The sequence below is a fragment of the Rutidosis leptorrhynchoides genome, chromosome 5, assembly GCF_046630445.1.
Source record: "Rutidosis leptorrhynchoides isolate AG116_Rl617_1_P2 chromosome 5, CSIRO_AGI_Rlap_v1, whole genome shotgun sequence".
In the NCBI taxonomy this organism is placed as follows: domain Eukaryota; kingdom Viridiplantae; phylum Streptophyta; class Magnoliopsida; order Asterales; family Asteraceae; genus Rutidosis; species Rutidosis leptorrhynchoides.
Window position 1 is genome coordinate 403,215,593 of NC_092337.1, and position 23,141 is coordinate 403,238,733.

The 23,141-nt window shown below is 34.4% G+C and overlaps 1 protein-coding gene across 1 annotated transcript; it reads left to right on the plus strand.

Annotated features, from left to right (window-relative positions):
* Nucleotides 1-21,346: 21,346 nt before the first annotated feature.
* LOC139850558 (high mobility group B protein 7-like) lies at nucleotides 21,347-22,997 on the plus strand. Its single transcript, XM_071840123.1, has 8 exons — nucleotides 21,347-21,513; nucleotides 21,665-21,747; nucleotides 21,963-22,017; nucleotides 22,103-22,204; nucleotides 22,301-22,358; nucleotides 22,474-22,518; nucleotides 22,600-22,692; nucleotides 22,765-22,997. Exons 1-8 carry the CDS (start codon nucleotides 21,389-21,391, stop codon nucleotides 22,885-22,887), a joined length of 684 nt encoding a protein of 227 aa, XP_071696224.1. The 5' UTR covers nucleotides 21,347-21,388; the 3' UTR covers nucleotides 22,888-22,997.
* Nucleotides 22,998-23,141: the final 144 nt, after the last annotated feature.

Here is a 23,141-nt window from a genome sequence, read left to right on the forward strand (position 1 = left end):
ACTCGTAATGACTGTAACGTGTTCTGAAAGCAGTCTTTGGAATATCATCTTCTTTCACCCGCATTTGATGATACCCGGAACGTAAGTCAATCTTTGAATAAACAGAAAAGCCTTGTAGTTGATCAAATAAGTCGTCGATTCTCGGTAGTGGGTAGTGGTTCTTGATGGTAAGTTTGTTCAACTCTCGGTAGTCAATACACAACCTGAATGTACCATCTTTCTTCTTGACAAACAAAACAGGAGCTCCCCACGGTGATGTGCTTGGTCGAATGAAACCATGCTCTAAAAGTTCTTGAAATTGGCTTTGTAGTTCTTTCATCTCGCTGGGTGCGAGTCTGTAAGGAGCATGAGCTATTGGTGCAGCTCCTGGTACAAGATCTATTTGAAATTCAACGGATCGATGTGGGGGTAATCCCGGTAATTCTTTCGGAAATACATCGGGAAATTCTTTTGCGACGGGAACATCATTGATGCTCTTTTCTTCAGTTTGTACTTTCTCGACGTGTGCTAGAACAGCATAGCAACCTTTTCTTATTAGTTTTTGTGCCTTTAAATTACTAATAAGATGTAGCTTCGTGTTGCCCTTTTCTCCGTACACCATTAAGGGTTTTCCTTTTTCTCGTATAATGCGAATTGCATTTTTGTAACAAACGATCTCTGCTTTCACTTCTTTCAACCAGTCCATACCGATTATCACATCAAAACTCCCTAACTCTACTGGTATCAAGTCAATCTTAAATGTTTCGCTAACCAGTTTAATTTCTCGATTCCGACATATATTATCTGATGAAATTAATTTACCATTTGCTAATTCGAGTAAAAATTTACTATCCAAAGGCGTCAATGGACAACTTAATTTAGCACAAAAATCTCTACTCATATAGCTTCTATCCGCACCCGAATCAAATAAAACGTAAGCAAATTTATTGTCAATAAGAAACGTACCCGTAACAAGCTCCGGGTCTTCCTGTGCATCTGCCGCATTAATATTGAAAACTCTTCCGCAGCCTTGTCCATTCGTGTTCTCCTGGTTCGGGCAATTTCTAATAATGTGGCCTGGTTTTCCACATTTATAACAAACTACATTGGCATAACTTGCTCCGACACTACTTGCTCCGCCATTACTCGTTCCGACACCATTTGTTCCTTTCGTTCTATTAACCCCTGGTCCGTAGACCTCACACTTCGCCGCGCTATGACCATTTCTTTTACACTTGTTGCAAAATTTGGTGCAGAACCCCGAGTGATACTTTTCACACCTTTGGCATAGCTGCTTCTGATTGTTGTTGTTATTGCGGTTATTATTGTTGTTGGGATGATTGTTGTAGTTGTTGTTGTTGTTGTTGTTGTTGTTGTTGTTGTTGTTGGGCCGTTTGTTGTAGTTGCGATTGATGTTGCGATTGTTGGGATAATTGTTGCGATTATTGTTGTAATTGCTGTTGTTGTTGTATTGGTGATTCTTATCACCGTTTTCCTCCCACTTTCTTTTGACTTGCTTCACATTGGCCTCTTCAGCAGTCTGTTCTTTAATTCTTTATTCAATCTGGTTCACTAGTTTGTGAGCCATTCTACATGCCTGTTGTATGGAGGCGGGCTCGTGTGAACTTATATCTTCTTGGATTCTTTCCGGTAATCCTTTCATAAACGCGTCGATCTTCTCTTCCTCATCTTCAAATGCTCCCGGACACAATAGGCACAATTCTGTGAATCATCTTTCGTACGTGGTAATATCAAATCCTTGGGTTCGTAACCCTCTAAGTTCTGTCTTGAGCTTATTGACCTCGGTTCTGGGACGGTACTTCTCGTTCATCAAGTGCTTGAATGCTGACCACGGTAGTGCGTACGCATCGTCTTGTCCCACTTGCTCTAGATAGGTATTCCACCATGTTAACGCAGAACCTGTGAAGGTATGCGTAGCGTACTTCACTTTGTCCTCTTCAGTACACTTACTTATGGCAAACACCGATTCGACCTTCTCGGTCCACCGTTTCAATCCGATCGGTCCTTCGGTTCCATCAAATTCCAAAGGTTTGCAGGCAGTGAATTCTTTGTAGGTGCATCCTACACGATTTCCTGTACTGCTAGATCCAAGGTTATTGTTGGTATGTAGCGCAGCCTGTACTACGGCTATGTTTGAAGCTAGAAAAGTACGGAATTCCTCTTCATTCATATTCACGGTGTGTCGAGTAGTCGGTGCCATTTCCTTCAAAATAGTCAAATGGAACAAGTTAATCATACAGAATATTAAGAGTAGTTAATAGTATTTCGTAGCATAATATGAACTCATTTATAAAAGCTTTTTCTTCATATTAGCGTTTTATAAGTATAAATTCGGGTAGTACCTACCCGTTAAGTTCATACTTAGTAGCTAATATACAATTCAACTACTACAATTCTGTATGAAAAACTGATTATAATAATATTTCGCGTTCAAACTTTTATACAATATTTTACAAACTTACAATACCGCTTATTTTACATAAAGCATGAAATATAGCACACAATAACTTTGATACAAGATAGTTGTGAAGATAATTCTAGCTAGTACACAAGTCGTTCAGCAAAGGCAATAAAGACACGTAATTCATACGTCCAGAAACAAGTCATGCATTCTGGTTTTACTAGGACTACTTCCCATCCTTTGTCTTGTGGAACATAACCGTTATGGCCGTTGATAAGACAGCGTGTTGTAACGTCGTCAAAGGGACGAGGGTTACGTAATGTCCAACAGTCCCGTAACAATCTAAAAACCTCATTTCTTACCCCAATTACCGACTCCGTCACTTGTGAGAACGTTTTGTTTAATAGTTGTAGGCCGATGTTCTTGTTCTCACTTTGGTGAGAAGCGAACATTACTAATCCGTAAGCATAACATGCTTCTTTATGTTGCATGTTAGCCGCTTTTTCTAAATCACGAAGTCCAATATTCGGATATATTGAGTCAAAATAATTTCTTAACCCATTGCGTAATATAGCATTTGGGTTCCCCGCAATATATGCGTCAAAGTAAACACATCGTAACTTATGGATTTCCCAATGTGATATCCCCCATCTTTCGAACGAAAGTCTCTTATAAACCAAGACATTCTTGGAACGTTCTTCGAATGTCTTACAAACTGATCTCGCCTTAAATAGTTGTGCCGAGGAATTCTGACCGACTTTAGACAAGATTTCATCAATCATGTCTCCGGGTAGGTCTCTTAAAATATTGGGTTGTCTATCCATTTTGTGTTTTTAAACTGTAAAATAGACAAGAGTTAGATTCATAAAAAAATACTTATTAATACAAGCAATTTTTACATATATCATAAAGCATAAGCACACTATATTACATATATTACACCACACGAATACAACTATCTTATTCCGACTCGCTCGTTTCTTCTTCTTCGGTTTTGGTTCGTTTTGCCAAGTTTCTAGGGATATATGATGTTCCCCTAATACTAGCTGTCGTTTTCCACATTGGTTTAGAAAAACCTGGTGGTTTAGAGGTTCCCGGGTCATTATTACAACTTAAGGACTTCGGGGGTTGACGATACATATAAAGTTCATCGGGGTTGGAATTAGATTTCTCTATTTTTATGCCCTTTCCCTTATTATTTTCTTTTGCCTTTTTAAATTCAGTTGGGGTAATTTCTATAACATCATCGGAATTCTCGTCAGAATCCGATTCATCGGAGAATTGGTAATCCTCCCAATATTTTGCTTCCTTAGCGGAAACACCATTGACCATAATTAACCTTGGTCGGTTGGTTGAGGATTTTCTTTTACTTAACCGTTTTATTATTTCCCCCACCGGTTCTATTTCTTCATCCGGTTCCGATTCTTCTTCCGGTTTCGATTCTTCTTCTGGTTCCGACTCTTCTTCCGGTTCCTCTTCGAGAACTTGTGAATCAGTCCACGAATCATTCCAATTTACATTTGACTCTTCATTATTATTAGGTGAGTCAATGGGACTTGTTCTAGAGGTAGACATCTATCACATAATATCAAACGCGTTAAGAGATTAATATATCACATAATATTCACATGTTAAAAATATATAGTTTCCAACAAAATTTGTTAAGCATTCATTTATCAAGTAAACACGGTCGAAGTCCAGACTCACTAATGCATCCTAACAAACTCGATAAGACACACTAATGCAAAATTCTGGTTCTCTAAGACCAACGCTCGGATACCAACTGAAATGTCCCGTTCTTATTGATTAAAAACGTTCCATATTAATTGATTTCATTGCGAGGTTTTGACCTCTATATGAGACGTTTTTCAAAGACTGCATTCATTTTTAAAACAAACCATAACCTTTATTTCATAAATAAAGGTTTAAAAAGCTTTACGTAGATTATCAAATAATGATAATCTAAAATATCCTGTTTACACACGACCATTACATAATGGTTTACAATACAAATATGTTACATCGAAATCAGTTTCTTGAATGCAGTTTTTACACAATATCATACAAACATGGACTCCAAATCTTGTCCTTATTTTAGTATGCAACAGCGGAAGCTCTTAATATTCACCTGAGAATAAACATGCTTTAAACGTCAACAAAAATGTTGGTGAGTTATAGGTTTAACCTATATATATCAAATCGTAACAATAGACCACAAGATTTCATATTTCAATACACATCCCATACATAGAGATAAAAATCATTCATATGGTGAACACCTGGTAATCAACATTAACAAGATGCATATATAAGAATATCCCCATCATTCCGGGACACCCTTCGGATATGATATAAATTTCGAAGTACTAAAGCATCCGGTACTTTGGATGGGGTTTGTTAGGCCCAATAGATCTATCTTTAGGATTCGCGTCAATTAGGGTGTCTGTTCCCTAATTCTTAGATTACCAGACTTAATAAAAAGGGGCATATTCGATTTCGATAATTCAACCGTAGAATGTAGTTTCACGTACTTGTGTCTATTTTGTAAATCATTTATAAAACCTGCATGTATTCTCATCCCAAAATATTAGATTTTAAAAGTGGGACTATAACTCACTTTCACATATTTTTACTTCGTCGGGAAGTAAGACTTGGCCACTGGTTGATTCACAAACCTATAACAATATATACATATATATCAAAGTATGTTCAAAATATATTTACAACACTTTTAATATATTTTGATGTTTTAAGTTTATTAAGTCAGCTGTCCTCGTTAGTAACCTATAACTAGTTGTCCACAGTTAGATGTACAGAAATAAATCGATAAATATTATCTTGAATCAATCCACGACCCAGTGTATACGTATCTCAGTATTGATCACAACTCAAACTATATATATTTTGGAATCAACCTCAACCCTGTATAGCTAACTCCAACATTCACATATAGAGTGTCTATGGTTGTTCCGAAATATATATAGATGTGTCGACATGATAGGTCAAAACATTGTATACGTGTCTATGGTATCTCAAGATTACATAATATACAATACAAGTTGATTAAGTTATGGTTGGAATAGATTTGTTACCAATTTTCACGTAGCTAAAATGAGAAAAATTATCCAATCTTGTTTTACCCATAACTTCTTCATTTTAAATCCGTTTTGAGTGAATCAAATTGCTATGGTTTCATATTGAACTCTATTTTATGACTCTAAACAGAAAAAGTATAGGTTTATAGTCGGAAAAATAAGTTACAAGTCGTTTTTGCAAAGGTAGTCATTTCAGTCGAAAGAACGACGTCTAGATGACCATTTTAGAAAACATACTTCCAATTTGAGTTTAACCATAATTTTTGGATATAGTTTCATGTTCATAATAAAAATCATTTTCTCAGAATAACAACTTTTAAATCAAAGTTTATCATAGTTTTTAATTAACTAACCCAAAACAGCCCGCGGTGTTACTACGACGGCGTAAATCCGGTTTTACGGTGTTTTTCGTGTTTTCAGGTTTTAAATCATTAAGTTAGCATATCATATAGATATAAAACATGTGTTTAGTTAATTTTAAAAGTCAAGTTAGAAGGATTAACTTTTGTTTGCGAACAAGTTTAGAATTAACTAAACTATGTTCTAGTGATTACGAGTTTAAACCTTCGAATAAGATAGTTTTATATATATGAATCGAATGATGTTATGAACATCATTACTACCTCAAGTTTAGTAGGTAAACCTACTGGAAGTGACAAGAAATGATCTAGCTTCAAAGGATCTTGGATGGCTTGAAAGTTCTTGAAGTAGGATCATGACACAAAAACAAGTTCAAGTAAGATTTTTACTCGAATTAAGATAGTTTATAGTTATAGAAATTGAATCAAAGTTTGAATATGAATATTACCTTGAATAAGAAATATAACCTACTGTATATAACAAAGATTTCTTGATCTTAGATGATTACTTGGAATGGATTAGAAAGCTTGGAAGTAAATTAGTATACTTGAAGGGATTTTTGAAGTGTTCTTCCTATGATGATTATAGCTTGATTCTTGAAGTGATTTTTGATGAAGATGATGATTAACTACTGGAAAAATACGTTCATAATAGTGTATGTGTGTTGAGAGAGAATTAGAAAGAGAATTGGAAGTGAAATGGAGTGAATGATGAGTGGTAATTGGTGAGTGGTGAGTGGGGTTAAAAGGAGTTCTAGTTAGTTGACTAGCTCATGGTAGAAGTTAAAATTGATTAGTCATACATGACATAATCAAGAGTGGAATCCCATGCTAGTTCCTATTGGTATATACCCATAGTAAGTACGTTTTGAAGCTGTGTATAATACGGGTAAGAATACGACTAGAATTCTTGATGAAAGAAAAGAATGGGAAAGTAACTGTAATCATTTTCGTTAAGTATGAGTGTTTTGATATATGTCTTGAAGTCTTCTAAAAGTATTTTAATACATCTAAATACACTACATGTATATACATTTTAACTGAGTCGTTAAGTCATCGTTAGTCGTTACATGTAAGTGTTGTTTTGAAACCTTTAAGTTAACGATCTCAATTAATGTTGTTAACCCATTGTTTATTATATCTAATGAGATGTTAAATTATTATATTATCATGATATTATGATATATTAATATATCTTAATATGATATATATACATTTAAATGTCGTTACAACGATAATCGTTACATATATGTCTCGTTTCGAAATCCTTAAGTTAGTAGTCTTGTTTATATGTATATAACTCATTGTTAATATACTTATGGAGATACTTACTTATCATAATCTCATGTTAACCATATGTATATCCATATATATATCGTCATGTCATTTTTACAAGTTTTAACGTTCGTGAATCGCCGGTCAACTTGGGTGGTCAATTGTCTATATGAAACATATTTCAATTAATCAAGTCTTAACAAGTTTGATTGCTTAACATGTTGGAAACATTTAATCATGTAAATATCAATCTCAATTAATATATATAAACATGGAAAAGTTCGGGTCACTACACTAGCGTGGTGTTCGACTCCGATTGTGTTGTGGTTACATTGTACTTAGGGTGCCAGAGAGAAACCCTTAGGTACATGAGTGACTATGTGAAATTTGACAAGCTAAAGCAATTGGATGATTGCGAGAGTATAGTTTGTGTAATTTGTGGTACACTTTTCGTTCGAAGTGTTTAAGGATAGGTTAAGATCCTTAGTATGCTTAAGGTTGGAGCAAGATATGGTGATGGGTCGTGTGAACCCAATTGTTGGTAAAGTCTACCTTTGGTAGCATTGTACGGTTGTACAAGATGCGGTTATGGAACGTAGTTCCAAGTGGGGGAGTTAAACTCCCGCACGAGGAAGTTCTAGTGTGAGATTTCGGATGACGTTTTAGTAGATCCGGAATTTGTGTCGGACCTAGATTTGGTCGATTTGTGGTAGGGTACAATTTCGGTTAAATTGTACTGATGGTTTTGGATGTAAATTATCACCGAGGTGATAATGTGGTAAATCTCGTTGAGAGATAATGGACGTGTTTGACGAGCAAGGTGAGATCTCTCAGTTAAGGGACGTGTGTGTCGGATTCTCTTCTAGAGAAGTATTGTTTTGTGCCTATGTGCGATATAGGTGGTTCTTGCTCGATTATGTTGGCGTTATGTACGCGTACGTGTGGTGATGGTTAGTGGTATCCATCAGGATTCACTATGGTATAACAGTGCGCGATGTTACACTACTCGATGTATGAGGCTAAAAGAGCGTGTGTGGATGGTTAGTGTATTCCGTTAGGATTCACTATGGCGTAGCAGTGCGCGATGTTACGTTACTCGTTGTATGAGGCCAAAAGAGCATGTGATTGGTGAAGCATGACCGATGGCGTGGTCCGCTGACTTCATCATGGGTGTAGTGTTATATCGTTATGGTATAACGTTATCGGGAAATGCGAGTACCGATGGGGGATGGGAGTACCATTCCTGTGTTGAGATTTGGGAAGTGGATCACGTGTGGATGCGTATTCACGATGACGCGTGTAGTTCGGTCATCTTATTGTGGAAGTGAGTCGCGTGTAGTTCAGATTCACAAATGACTCGTGTGGTTGCGGTCATCGTATTGAGGAGTGAGTTGCGTGTAGTTCGGATTCACAAATGACACGTGTGGTTGCGGTCATTCTACTGGGATAGTGACTCTCGTGTAGTTCGGATTCACTAAGGCGCGTGTAGTTTGGCCAATCCCGATTGTTGTGCGGTGAAGGTAGTGAGTCACGTGTGGTATGCGGATTCACTAAGGCGCGTGTAGTTTTCGGCCAGCCTTCATGTTGTTGGATGTGTGATCCATTGGTTGTTTTATACACCGATGGTGGGGTCGTAAGGACCATGATGTTTGATCTATTGGTTGTTTTATACGCCAATGGTGGGGTCGTGAGGACCATGTTGTGGGATTAGTGATGCGATAGCCGTGTTTCGCTCACATGTTGTTACGGGTGTAACGGTAGTCGATTTTGTACACCTTGGGATTTGCGTTACCATAGTCATTTGGGGCGCTAACGGTTTTAGCCGTTTGTTTATGATGTTACGGTAGTTGCGTATTGGTGGTGTTGCGCACTACAAGGGATGTTGAGTGGTAAGTGTTATCCGTAAGGATTCGTTTTTATTTTGGTCTTCGTCGGTTTAGACGGTTGACCTTAGAGTGAGACTTGGTTATTTTAGCTTTGTACTTGGTAAGGGTACGCTAAGGTTTGATATCTCGGTATGAGATTAGTTGAGTTTTCCCGATGTGAGGGAATGAGTAAGGTTTTAGTGCTCGGATTGTGATTTGATAAATCGCGAGTGACGATTTAGTTGTTAAAGGTGATTCATTGGGAATAATTGTCTAGGAAAGTTCGGATTGGGACTTATGATTGAGGACCGTTGAGTAGGTTCGGATTGGTTAAGTGGTGAAGATCACGAGGACGTGATCGAGTTTAAGTGGGGGAGAGTTGTAAGACCCAAATATTTATTGTACATACTGTATTTATGGTGTACGATGCGTGTATGAAGTGTACGAAGCATGTACGTGTTGCTTGCTCGAACGTCGAAGGAAACTGGACGTTGTCTGAAGTGACAAGGTGTGTACGTATCTTTTCAACCCCAAATAAAGTTTGAGTTGATGTTTCAAAAACCTTACCATTATAAAGAAAATCTTATTACGTTTCCAACGATATTTGATTCATCGAAAACGGAGCTACAATCAAAAAGTTATGGCCAAAACAAGTTACTGAAAACTGCACCTGAAGGTTGGAGCGGCGCTCCGATTGCGTCTGATGCAATTTTCAGCATTTTTAAAGGGTTTAAATGAGGGGTACTTTGGTCTTTTCACTTGGGGTCGGTTTGAGATCATCAAAACTGATCTAGAACTCAATTGGAGCTCATTCTCACCCACACAAACACTCTCTTCAAACCCTAGTGAGAGAAACCTACTTTTAGTGAGAGAGAGGGCTTGATTTGGAGAAGAAGGAGTCAGATTCTCACCAAAGCTCGGGTTTTAAAGTTGTTCATCTCATTCACGGCTACGTTGTGGTAGTATTGGTAAGTTCAAACTCTGAATTTCATTTGTTTGATTTGATATTCAAGTTAGGGTTTGAGATTGTTAGTTGTAAAACCCATTTAGTTGATGAAGAGGGTTTATGGAAACTTGCTATTTTGATATTTAGCGGGTTTTGGGTTGGTTAATGATTTAACCATGTTTAAGGCTTGTAAGTAGTGTGCAATCACTAGTGTTAGTGATTATGGAAGTGTTGGAACCACTTTAGGTGAATTTGGGTTGACTAATTTTGAAATGGGTCAAAATTAGGGTTTAAGTGTCAATTTGGGCAAGTTTGGTGTTTAACACTTACGATTGGGTTTAATTGGCGTATTAGGACATTCTCACTTGTGTTAGTGATTATTGGCTAGTTTAGGCGCGGTTTGAGCTTGGAAGTGCAATTGGGTCGAAATTGCACTAGTTGTCAAATTGGGTTGGTTTATAAATCCATCCTAATTGTGTTGTTGTATTTGTGATAATGGAATAGGTACATTCCATTGGCGAGTTGCGGATTATTTTCGGTTGCATTCATCAAGGCGACAAGGTGAGTGTTAATATCCTATGTGCATATGTATGTGTAGGATGGGTGCGGGTCGGGTGAAGTGATTCTCGGTTATAGAGCTCACTTCACATATAGGTGAATTTGATGGACTTGTGTATAGGTCCAAGTGGCACGGTTGTGCGTTTTGGTTGACCACCTTTGGCGAGGTGCACATTTTGTGTGCACGTCATCACGCGTGGTTGTGATGTGGATGATATAACCCCAATGGCGAAGGGTTTTGGATATTGAGAAGTGAGTCACGTGTGAATGCGGATTCACGATGACGCGTGTAGTTTCGGTCATCTTATTGAATTGTGAAAGTGGATCTCGTGTAGTTCGAATTCACGATGACGCGTGTAGTTCGGTCATCTTATTGAGGTAGTGATCTCGTGTGGTTGCGGATTCACTAAGGCTCGTGTAGTTCGGCCAATCTCGATTGTGTTATGGTAATGTGGATAGTAGTCTCGTGTGGATGCGGATTTACTAAGGCTCGTGTAGTTCGGCCAATCTTCATGGGGTAATTGGTTGTCGGTTTTCGGTATTGGGTTAAGGGGTAGCTTTCCTTCTTCCCTCTCACTCATCATGCTAGCAAGAGTACCTACGTGTTTTTCTAGATTCAAAATGGAAGCTTGTTGAGTTCTTAATGACTGATCAAACCTCTCATTTGTTTGGGATTGAGATGTAATAAATTGTGTTTGAGATTCCATTAGCTTTGCCATCATTTCTTCTAGATTTGACTTTTTATCTTCGGTTCGTTGTGGTGGTTTATACAAGCTAGGTTTTTGTTGATTAAAAGTGTTATTTTGAGTTGGTTGGTTATTCAGACCTTGTTGGTTGTACGAGTTATTGTTGGGTCCATTTGAATTGTAAAGAATGTTTTGATTTCGATTGAAGTTTGGCCTTGGCGGTTGATAATTATTTTGATAATTATTTCCCGGCCTTTGGTTCATGTAGGAAACATTCTCACGTTGTTCCATCGTTTGTTCATTGTGACAATCTTTCGTTAAGTGTGGTCCACCGCATTGCTCACAACTGATTCGTATTGCGTGAATATCTTTATTCATCTTTTCCATTCGTCTCTCGAAAGCATCTATTTTTGCGGAAACGGAATCAAAGTCATGGCTAGAATTAGCTCTAGCCGCTTTAGATGAACGAAAGATATCTTTTTCTTGGTGCCACTTATGTGAGTGGGAGGCTGTGTTATCAATGATTTTGTGAGCTTCGGTTGCGGTTTTCTTCATAATGGAACCACCAGCTGCTATATCGATGTCTTTTCGTGTAGCAATGTCGCATCCTTGGTAGAATATTTGTACTATTTGATAAGTGTCTAAACCATGTTGCGGACATCCTCTTAACAATTTTCCAAATCTTGTCCATGTAGTGACCCGAACTTTTCCATGTTTATATATATTAATTGAGATTGATATTTACATGATTAAATGTTTCCAACATGTTAAGCAATCAAACTTGTTAAGACTTGATTAATTGAAATATGTTTCATATAGACAATTGACCACCCAAGTTGACCGGTGATTCACGAACGTTAAAACTTGTAAAAACTATATGATGACATATATATGGATATATATATAGTTAACATGATACTATGATAAGTAAACATATCATTAAATATATTAACAATGAACTACATATGTAAAAACAAGACTACTAACTTAATGATTTTTAAACGAGACATATATGTAACGATTATCGTTGTAAAGACATTTAATGTATATATATCATATTAAGAGATATTCATACATGATAATATCATGATAATATAATAATTTAAAATCTCATTTGATATTATAAACATTGGGTTAACAACATTTAACAAGATCGTTAACCTAAAGGTTTCAAAACAACACTTACATGTAACGACTAACGATGACTTAACGACTCAGTTAAAATGTATATACATATAGTGTTTTAATATGTATTTATACACTTTTGAAAGACTTCAATAAACTTATCAAAATACTTCTACTTAACAAAAATGCTTACAATTACATCCTCGTTCAGTTTCATCAACAATTCTACTCGTATGCACCCGTATTCGTACTCGTACAATACACAGCTTTTAGATGTATGTACTATTGGTATATACACTCCAATGATCAGCTCTTAGCAGCCCATGTGAGTCACCTAACACATGTGGGAACCATCATTTGGCAACTAGCATGAAATATCTCATAAAATTACAAAAATATGAGTAATCATTCATGACTTATTTACATGAAAATAAAATTACATATCCTTTATATCTAATCCATACACCAACGACCAAAAACACCTACAAACACTTTCATTCTTCAATTTTCTTCATCTAATTGATCTCTCTCAAGTTCTATCTTCAAGTTCTAAGTGTTCTTCATATATTCTACAAGTTCTAGTTACATAAAATCAAGAATACTTTCAAGTTTGCTAGCTCACTTCCAATCTTGTAAGGTGATCATCCAACCTCAAGAAATCTTTGTTTCTTACAGTAGGTTATCATTCTAATACAAGGTAATAATCATATTCAAACTTTGGTTCAATTTCTATAACTATAACAATCTTATTTCAAGTGATGATCTTACTTGAACTTGTTTTCGTGTCATAATTCTGCTTCAAGAACTTCGAGCCATCCAAGGATCCATTGAAGCTAGATCCATTTTTCACTTTTCCAGTAGGTTTATCCAAGGAACTTAAGGTAGTAATGATGTTCATAACATCATTCAATTCATACATATAAAGCTATCTTATTCGAAGGTTTAAACTTGTAATCACTAGAACATAGTTTAGTTAATTCTAAACTTGTTCGCAAACAAAAGTTAATCCTTCTAACTTGACTTTTAAAATCAACTAGACACATGTTCTATATCTATATGATATGCTAACTTAATGATTTAAAACCTGGAGACACGAAAAACACCGTAAAACCGGATTTACGCCGTCGTAGTAACACCGCGGGCTGTTTTGGGTTAGTTAATTAAAAATTATGATAAACTTTGATTTAAAAGTTGTTATTCTGAGAAAATGATTTTTATTATGAACATGAAACTATATCCAAAAATTATGGTTAAACTCAAAGTGGAAGTATGTTTTCTAAAATGGTCATCTAGACGTCGTTCTTTCGACTGAAATGACTACCTTTACAAAAACGACTTGTAACTTATTTTTCCGACTATAAACCTATACCTTTTCTGTTTAGATTCATAAAATAGAGTTCAATATGAAACCATAGCAATTTGATTCACTCAAAACGGATTTAAAATGAAGAAGTTATGGGTAAAACAAGATTGGATAATTTTTCTCATTTTAGCTACGTGAAAATTGGTAACAAATCTATTCCAACCATAACTTAATCAACTTGTATTGTATATTATGTAATCTTGAGATACCATAGACACGTATACAATGTTTCGACCTATCATGTCGACACATCTATATATATTTCGGAACAACCATAGACACTCTATATGTGAATGTTGGAGTTAGCTATACAGGGTTGAGGTTGATTCCAAAATATATATAGTTTGAGTTGTGATCAATACTGAGATATGTATACACTGGGTCGTGGATTGATTCAAGATAATATTTATCGATTTATTTCTGTACATCTAACTGTGGACAACTAGTTGTAGGTTACTAACGAGGACAGCTGACTTAATAAACTTAAAACATCAAAATATATTAAAAGTGTTGTAAATATATTTTGAACATACTTTGATTTCATAATCTGGCGCATTAATGTCTGGCTTAATAATGGCGTGACATTGGCCCGTACGTGTGGCTCTCATTCGGTCTTCCATACTTAGAGGTTCCAGATTTTCCATGATTGAATTTGTTAAATCTGAATCACTAGAGGATTCTGACTTAATGGTTTCTTCCTCGACAATTTCTGGATGAGTAATTTGTGGTTCAGGAGAAATGATTAGTGGTTCAGGATATCTGAATTGTTCCTGAATATCCTCCGGATTCTCAATTGTGAGGTCGGGTTCAAAAAAATGGATTATCGGAAATTTGAATTGGAGTACTTGGTCGACTGGATGATGATTCTAAAGAAAAATCAACGGCGACAATATTGGCTAGATGTCTTGATCTGGTTACAGGTGGTAAACGTATGAAAGGTGGTGAACGTTTTGCTCGGTGCATTCACTGAATATCCTATTAGTTATAAAAGATAAAAATTATATAAGTTATCAAATCAATAGACTTTTCTGATTTTGTCCACGTTTCGAATAGCCAATAGATGCAGCAGGTAGCCAGGACCCTTTAAATCGGAAGCCCACAACTCGTCACTAACAAATCCAACTATTACTACGAATCAGAAAATTTAGGATGTCTATCAATTTAACCGCTTAAAATAATTTTTCGTTTTGAATTTTTAGAGAAGAAATAGAAAATTCTATGTCCTAAAAACTAGAGCGTCGAGAAATAAGAAAGAAAAAGAGCGCGTCGAAAAATGTTGAAAAATAAAAGGTCGAAAAATAAAAATAAGAAAGAAAAACGTCGAAACTTAAAAGTCTAAAAACTAAATCTAAAAAGTTGCGCCTAAAGGTATTAAAGCTTAAAAGGAATTCTATATCCAAAACGGCAATATCTTAAAAAGTACTAAAATTTTAAAACGGCGTCGCAAAATTCTAAAGCACCTAAATCTTAGTCTAAAGAAAAAGCACTTAAGGGATTTTACGGCAAAGACTAAAAATCTAGAAATAAAAATAACTACGGCAAAATACTAGTCTTGAAACTAATTACGAACGAAAAATATACAATTTAAACGAATTATACAATTAAAAAGATACAATTTATAAAAATATAAAAAATGATAAAATTATTTATTTTTATAAAAATATTATTTTTATATTATTATTTTATAAAAGTATTAATTTATATAATTAATAATAATTATTAAACTTAATAAAACTAATTAAAACTAAAAATAAAACTAAATTACTAATTAATATTTTAATTAAACCCTAAAAATTAAATAATAATAATAAATTTAAAACCCTAACTGCGTAATAAATGCCTCTGATTTGGCCTGCCAGAACAGCTCATGCGACCGCATGGGTTCTTGTCTTCTGGGTCATGCGATCGCATGGCGCAACAATTCCAGAATTCATTCGGGCTTCGAACAGCTTCGGCCCGTTTAATAATTTTATTAATTATTTTGATTTCAAACTTTTTTTATTTTTTTTATTTTTGTAAATGTTACACAATATTTATAAAAATTTAAAATTAACTTATATAAAAACACTTATTAATTTTTTTATTATAAACTAAAAATAAAAAATTAATTTTTTTAAAATTATAAAAACTTTTTAATTAACACTTATATATATATATATATATATATAGTATTTTTTTATTTTTTTATTTTATTTTTTTATGTTTTTATATAGATACAAAATATTTTTACAAAATTAGAGATAAGAATTATAGCGTAAAAATATAGCGTTTCGCCGGGTCCCCGGCAGCGGCGCCAAAAACTTGATGTGCGTAGAGGTGTACGAAATACTTATTATTTTTACTGCAAAATACTACAAAATTTGATACAAATTACACAAGTTTTATTAATTTACGGATGGAATATACCTAAACCTTGCTACAACACTTATAGGCAGTGTACCTAATCGTATAGTAGTGTAGTTTTTAGTAAGTTCAGTTCGTTCCCCAGGGAGCTAGCTGAGTTTAACACTATATTTTTTACAACTTTATTTATATAAAATATATATAATTATATATATTAATATTATTATAAAAGGGGGTTTTTACCGTTTAATGACAGGTTTGTCGATTTTAAATAAAACGTAAAGATAAATGACGATAATATAAATGACAGAATTTAAATTGCGATAAAGTAAATTGCAGTAATTAAAATGACAGTAAATAAAGGTACGATGAAATATGAAATAAAAGTATTATGCTTATTTAAACTTCCGTAATCATGATGTTTGACGTTTTGATTTTAATTAATTGTTACCCGGGTTAATTGTCCTTTGTCCTTGATTATTTGATACCTATTTGGTTTTTGTCCATAATAGTCCATCGGTCATAATTATAAAATGCTCGTCAAATTAACCTTATTCTCGAAGTCAAATATTCCAACTAATTAGGGATTCGAACTGTAACAAGGTTTTAATACTTTGTTAATAATTACACTAGGTTATCGACTGCGTGTAATCCAAGGTTTTAATATTTTGTTAACAATTACACCAATTATCCTTGTATGTAATCCACCCCTGTTTTAATGAGATATGAATATTAATTTACCCACTTGATCAGAATGAATAATCAATTACCCAACCCGAATAATTAATTAAATTATCGCAAAAGATGTCGTATAAACGTCACTAAATAGGACATACATAATGATTTTAATAATTATTAGATTAACTAATTTGAAGATAGGTTCGACAGGTTCCAATGAGTTGTCGCTCAATTAGACAATACCCCTTATCTATTAATAGTCATAGTCCAATATCCACAAGTGTCGGTCTTTTGTCCAAAACTTAATTATGGTACAAAATCTAAAAACCCCGTCTTAATATTTAGTCTAACATCACGATTACTTCAGCTCAAATAAGCATAATAATAACTTAGTTACGAGACATTAATTTAAAAAGGAAGAACATAGCTTACAGCGGTGATTAATTGCGTAGCGTTACCCGGACAAAGTTCCGACTTTAAAACCCGTAAAACATTTCTTACAATAACCCAACTAAACCATAATTTATTATTAATCTTAAATTAAAATTATAATTATAATATAAATATATTACATAGAGAAGAGAGATTGATTTTTTGTACCTAACTCGTCCGAAAAACTGACTTTTTATAGAACTTGGCCTGCTACAGTAACCCATGCGGTCGCATGAGATTTTAGTGCAAATCTCATGCACTCGCATGAGTTTTATGCCTATTTCTCATGCGATCACATGGCCGTCAGATCCAGCTCACATATTTTTTTGTTTGCTAGTTTGTCGACGTTATTTAATATAATATATAATATATAAATAATTTATATAATTATTTAAATATTATATTATATTCTTGTGCATAGTTGACTTGTAATTTTAGCTCTGTTGCGTCGCGCGTTGATAGTTGGCTCAGGTCCCGGTTCCGAATTTTCGAACGTCCTTGCGTACTATTTAATATCTTGTACTTTGCGTTTTGCGGCTTGTACTTTGCGTTTTGCGGCTTGTACTCTTATCATTTTTGGACGTTTCTCATCAATAAATTGAACCACTTGAATTATATCTTGTACATTTGAGCTTTTTGGTCATTTGCGTCTTCAAATCGTCGTTTCCTTCTTTTGTCTTCGCACTTATTTATTTAAACGAATATTACATAAAAATAGAACAATTGCAACTAAAAACTTTACATATTGGAAGGATATTGTGCCTAAATATATGTTCATTTGGAGCACTATCATTCGTAGAATTGGCAACGCAAGATTTCAAGGAAGAAACGACAACTACTACTTCCAACTAAATTTCGGGACGAAATTTCTTTTAAGGTGTAGGTAATGTAACATCCCGCATTTTTCCGTTAAATTATTTTAACGCCCGTCTTTTTTTTTAGATAATATATTTCGTTATCTAAATTCGTACCTTTCGTTGACTAACGTTCTAAATATTTCCATTATTTGGTTATAACATCTCCCGATTACTCTAGCATTTTTAAAATATTCGTTGGTTAATTCACGCACCCGCTATCAAACTCGAGGGACCAACCTTGCCAATTGACCAAAGATATGACTAAGTCAAATAGTCAAAGTATCACCTCCTCCATTCATTTCACCTCTTTCATTCTTCATACTTCCATCTTTTTCTCTCAATCTTCAAACAAGAAATTCATCATCCAAATCCGAATCAAGAAGCAAACATCAAAACAAATTACATATTCGTGATCCTCTCTTCATCATCTACACTTTGGTACCAATTTCATCTCATTTGGGTAACATTTCTAAAACTCTAGATTTCTCTAATTCGTGTTTTTGACTTGAAATGGTGTTAGTCAGTGTCTATGGCTCAAGTCTAACACGAATATATGATTTATTTGCTCGATCTTGTTGTTTTGCATAAACTAGCATGAACTTAAAATGAGTTTGTTTAATCTTTAGTTTTGGTTGATTAAATATTAAAGTTCATGTATTAAATGTGTTACTAGCATCATTAGCTTCATTTTGATGTGTTGGTTGATTTAGAAAAACTTCATTTGCAAAATGGTTGAATTCATGATTTTAGTTAGGGTTTGATGAACTTTAAAACGAACTTTTGACGCATTGAATGCTATGAAATGTTGTTAGTATGTGTTTAGTTTTATTGTATGTTTCATTACCTTCAAAACGGCGTATCGTATGTGTAAATTGGATTCCCGAGTCAAGAAATGCGTTTTATGAACTTGAAACTTTGATTTTGAACATATAATGATCATTTATTGAGGTTTTCATTGTTGTTAATGATGGATTTTATTTATGAAATGTGTTTAGTTGTATTCCTCTTTAAATTACCTTTCCAACGATATAAGATACGCGTTATGAATGTTTACGGTTCATAAGTTATGGTTGTTTGAATTTGGATTCGTGTAAGTGTTCAAAAACTGCCAGACTTGCTGAACAGGCATACTGAGCGCCGCTCAGGGTATTGGAGCACCGCTCCGGCCCCGGCTGTCCAAAAAAGTCCATTTTCGTTTAATTCTAAGTATGCTACGCACCCCCGATCAACATGAAACTTGGCCACCATGCTTATATATGATTATAAACCTCAGAAAATTAGTTCGGGACCCAACCCGACCCCGTTGACTTTTTTGTTGACTTTGACTTGGATCAAAAGTTGACTTTTATTCAAACATAACCAATACTTTGCTTAATCATTATAACCTTTCGTTTACACTTATATATTGCATGAAACTTGACAACGTGATTCACATGTTACATAATCGAGTCGTAACGAGTCATAGGACTAATTGAACACATTTCGACCGACCTTGTTTGTGTATTACCCGGTATTGATATAACTTACTTGTTTAGGTCAAGGCTAAACAAATTTTATGCACACGTTTACTTTGTGAAGTACTTTTATACTCGTGCACTCGAGGTGAGATCATAGTCCCATCTTTCAACAACCTTTATATTTTAAATTATGGGATGAGAAACATATACAGTTTTATACTACTTACTTTTATACTTTGAACACAAGTACGAAAACAAACATTTCACAGCGAGTCTGAACAAAAATCCCCAATTCAATTATCATTAGTTGCACTTGCGGGTGTAAGCGTGAACTTTTGTTGTGTAGATCCATGCGGGCTAGACGTGCCCTCATTCAGACGGTTCGCTACCGTCGGCGGATGAAATATATTTTCGATTTTAGTGTATGTTCTAACACTACGTAACAGGGTATCAAACAGTAAAGTCTTGATAATTGGGTGCTCGCGAACGTACTTTTGGAATGCAAACGATTTGGATAATCAACTATACAAAATCTTGTGGTTCAAAATACAAGGTTTACAAACACCTATGATTTCACCAACGTTTTCGTTGACAATTTTCTATATGTTTCTCAGGTTCATGAATGGCTATTTGATACATGCTTCCGCGTACACTTATACTTGCTTGGGGTCAAGCATACATGAGCACACTTTGATATACTTGCTTGGGGTCAAGCATACATACATACTTACGCTATTTATAGCAACCGTGATTTTAAACTAATTATGTCGCAAGTTATTTCATTTATACTTTATACTTTTGTAAACTTACTTGCGTCGAACCGTTTGGTTTACTTAAAACTTTGCAAGTCATACACGTTTCAAATGAATGCGACATAATTTTTTTCAAACGTGTCTCATTTAGGGACTATGACCACGTAACGGGACCTAAGTTAACGGCGCCGTCAATGACGATTTTGTCGGGTCGTTACATAATATTATATTAACGATCGGTTTTAAAACAATTTTTTACGGGTACATGTTTTTTGCTTTATCAATTATTTGTCAATTGAAGTTAAAATGATTTTAACGGACGAACTCATAAATTATGCGTTAGTATTCAATACTAATGTTTTCGATACAAATGTTATCACTAATAAAGGAACTTTTTTTTATTATAATTGTATTATACATTTGATAAATGTCAATATTAACGTCATCGCTACTAATTTATACAACTGTCGTGCAACGCACGGGCTCATAAAATTGACGGATCCGCCGATGAGTTTTCGTATAAGATTGAGAATCGGTCTGAAAAAATAACTTGAAAGAGACGGTAAACGGTAAATTGCAAAGGGCGGGACCTCGAGGTTGAGTGATCCGGTTCGTTTTGTTTATTAGTTTGGTGTGATTCCATTTCGTGTTGTATTCGGTTTTGTTGGTTAGTTTGTCTATTATGTTTTTCGGGTTGTTATGGAGGCTCGTTTATAAATAGTTTTGTTTAGATAATTGCTTTTTAGTTGCGAGTTTCTTCGTTTTCTCCGTCTTTTTGTACCCTTCGTAGAGAACGTTTTCCTTTGAAAGACGTCCTCGTTTCTATATGAGCATTTGTTTTTTCGGGAAAAAAAAAGGTAATTAACTAATTACTCAAGTTTACATAGTCACCATAATCTTCAAAATAGCAATAGTTTAGGGACTAAACTGATAATTACTCAAGTTTAGACGGTCAGCATAATCAAACGGCCTAAATTTCTGCCATGTCTGCAATCCGTGTCAATTTAAAATTTCACTCCGTAACGTTTTTCAGTTTAAAATTTTTCCTCGTCCAATATTTGCGCCTTTTTCTTTTGGCGCTAAAATTATCTAAAAATTTCCCCTCTTCTTAAACCCTATTCCCCCAATATTTTCCATAATCGATCTCACACAAAATCACACATTTGCATACACAGATCACCTTCAAGCTTTCATCAATGGCGCCCACAGGTAGTGTTGCTTCAAAGTCAGTAAACGCAAATCGATCTAGAAAAAGAGTCGAAGTAGAGACAAATTCGAATTTGCTCAAACGAGCCAAAAACGGCAGCGCGTTTACTCAATGGTATCCTTAAATTAACTTTGAGTTCATCAATTGAACTTCTAATTGTTTTTCTATGGATCAATTTCGTCTGTTTGCCAATTGATTTTTGGTTCAAATCGCTAAATGTGGATCATATTTGAAGTTTACTTTATGAATTTGTATTCTTTTACAGTGAATCGTGTAAAAAAGATGTAGCTGTGGCATTAATTAGCATGCATGATTGTGGTCTTGATGCCAAAATTAAGATGAATTTAGGTATAGAGTTATTATTTATATTAAAATTACTTGAATTGAATATATATATATATATATATATATATATATATATATATATATATATATATATATATATATATATATATATATATATATATATATATATATATATATATATATATATATATTGTCGTTTTGTTATAAATTTATTGTATTTATTTATTGTATTTATAATATGAGCTTCTTTATTTCAGAGACTACAGCTGTAGAGAGACCTAAAGAATCAGTTGCCAAAAAGCCAGCTGAGAAGTAGTTACTTTATTTTTATATATCAATTTATTTATTTTATTTTTTACTTTGTTGTATAACTTGTAATTGTTGGATGTTGTTTCAGAAAGAAGGTGATTAAAGATAAAGAACAACCTGCAAAGAAAGTGAAGAAAGAAAAAGATCCAAGCAAGCCTAAAAGGCCACCGACTGCATTCTTTTTGTTCATGTACTGCTATAACCCAACAGCTAATTATAAGAAAATGTATTTTCAAATCAAATGTACATTTAATTTAATAGATGCTGATTATTGTTATTGGTGTAGGGATGATTTTAGGAAAACATACAAGGAAGCACATCCTGATAACAAAAAAGTTTCCATGGTAATCTTAAAACATTGAGGATTATATTTATACACATTTGAATGCAAGATTGAAGTAGTATTAGGTGCTATTGGATTGTTCTTTGGTGACAAAACAGTTTAAATTTTGTGTATAGGTTGCTAAAGAAGGTGGTGAGAAATGGAAGTCAATGACTGAAGAGGTGAGTTGCAAAATCATACTAGCTTTGTATGATTGTTTATATATGTTGTATATTTAAACTGCTATGTTATTTATATAACAGGAAAAGAAGGCTTACAATAAGAGGGCTGCTGAACTTAAAGAGAAGTACCAAAAAGCTTTGGAGAACCCAAATGATGCTGAAAATGATAAGGCTGTAAGTATTGGTTGGTTTTGTGTATCATTGGTGTGTTATGATTACAAGATGCTAAAATGAAATGTATTGCAGGAAGGTGAGTCAAATGATGCTGTTGATGATGAAGAATGTTCTCAAGAAAAGGTTGAAGAGGTACCTGCTGATGATGGTGAAGGCTCAGTGGAGGAGGAGGAAGTTGTGGCTGATGATGAGTAGATTAGATTTTGATTTGTTAATATTTTATTGTAATGGTTTATGATGTTCTGGTTTGAGAACCATAGGAGTATGTCCCAGTTTATTTTTGTGTAGAAAGCAACCTTTTTTTTCATCTTATCATCTTTGTAGATGTCGTATTGTAACCTCATCTATTTCGGTTAAACTAGAATCTAATACATGGCTTTTGATTACTTACAATTTTGTGTATAACCTCATCTATTTTGTAGTGTGTTATACAACCCCACACACCAATT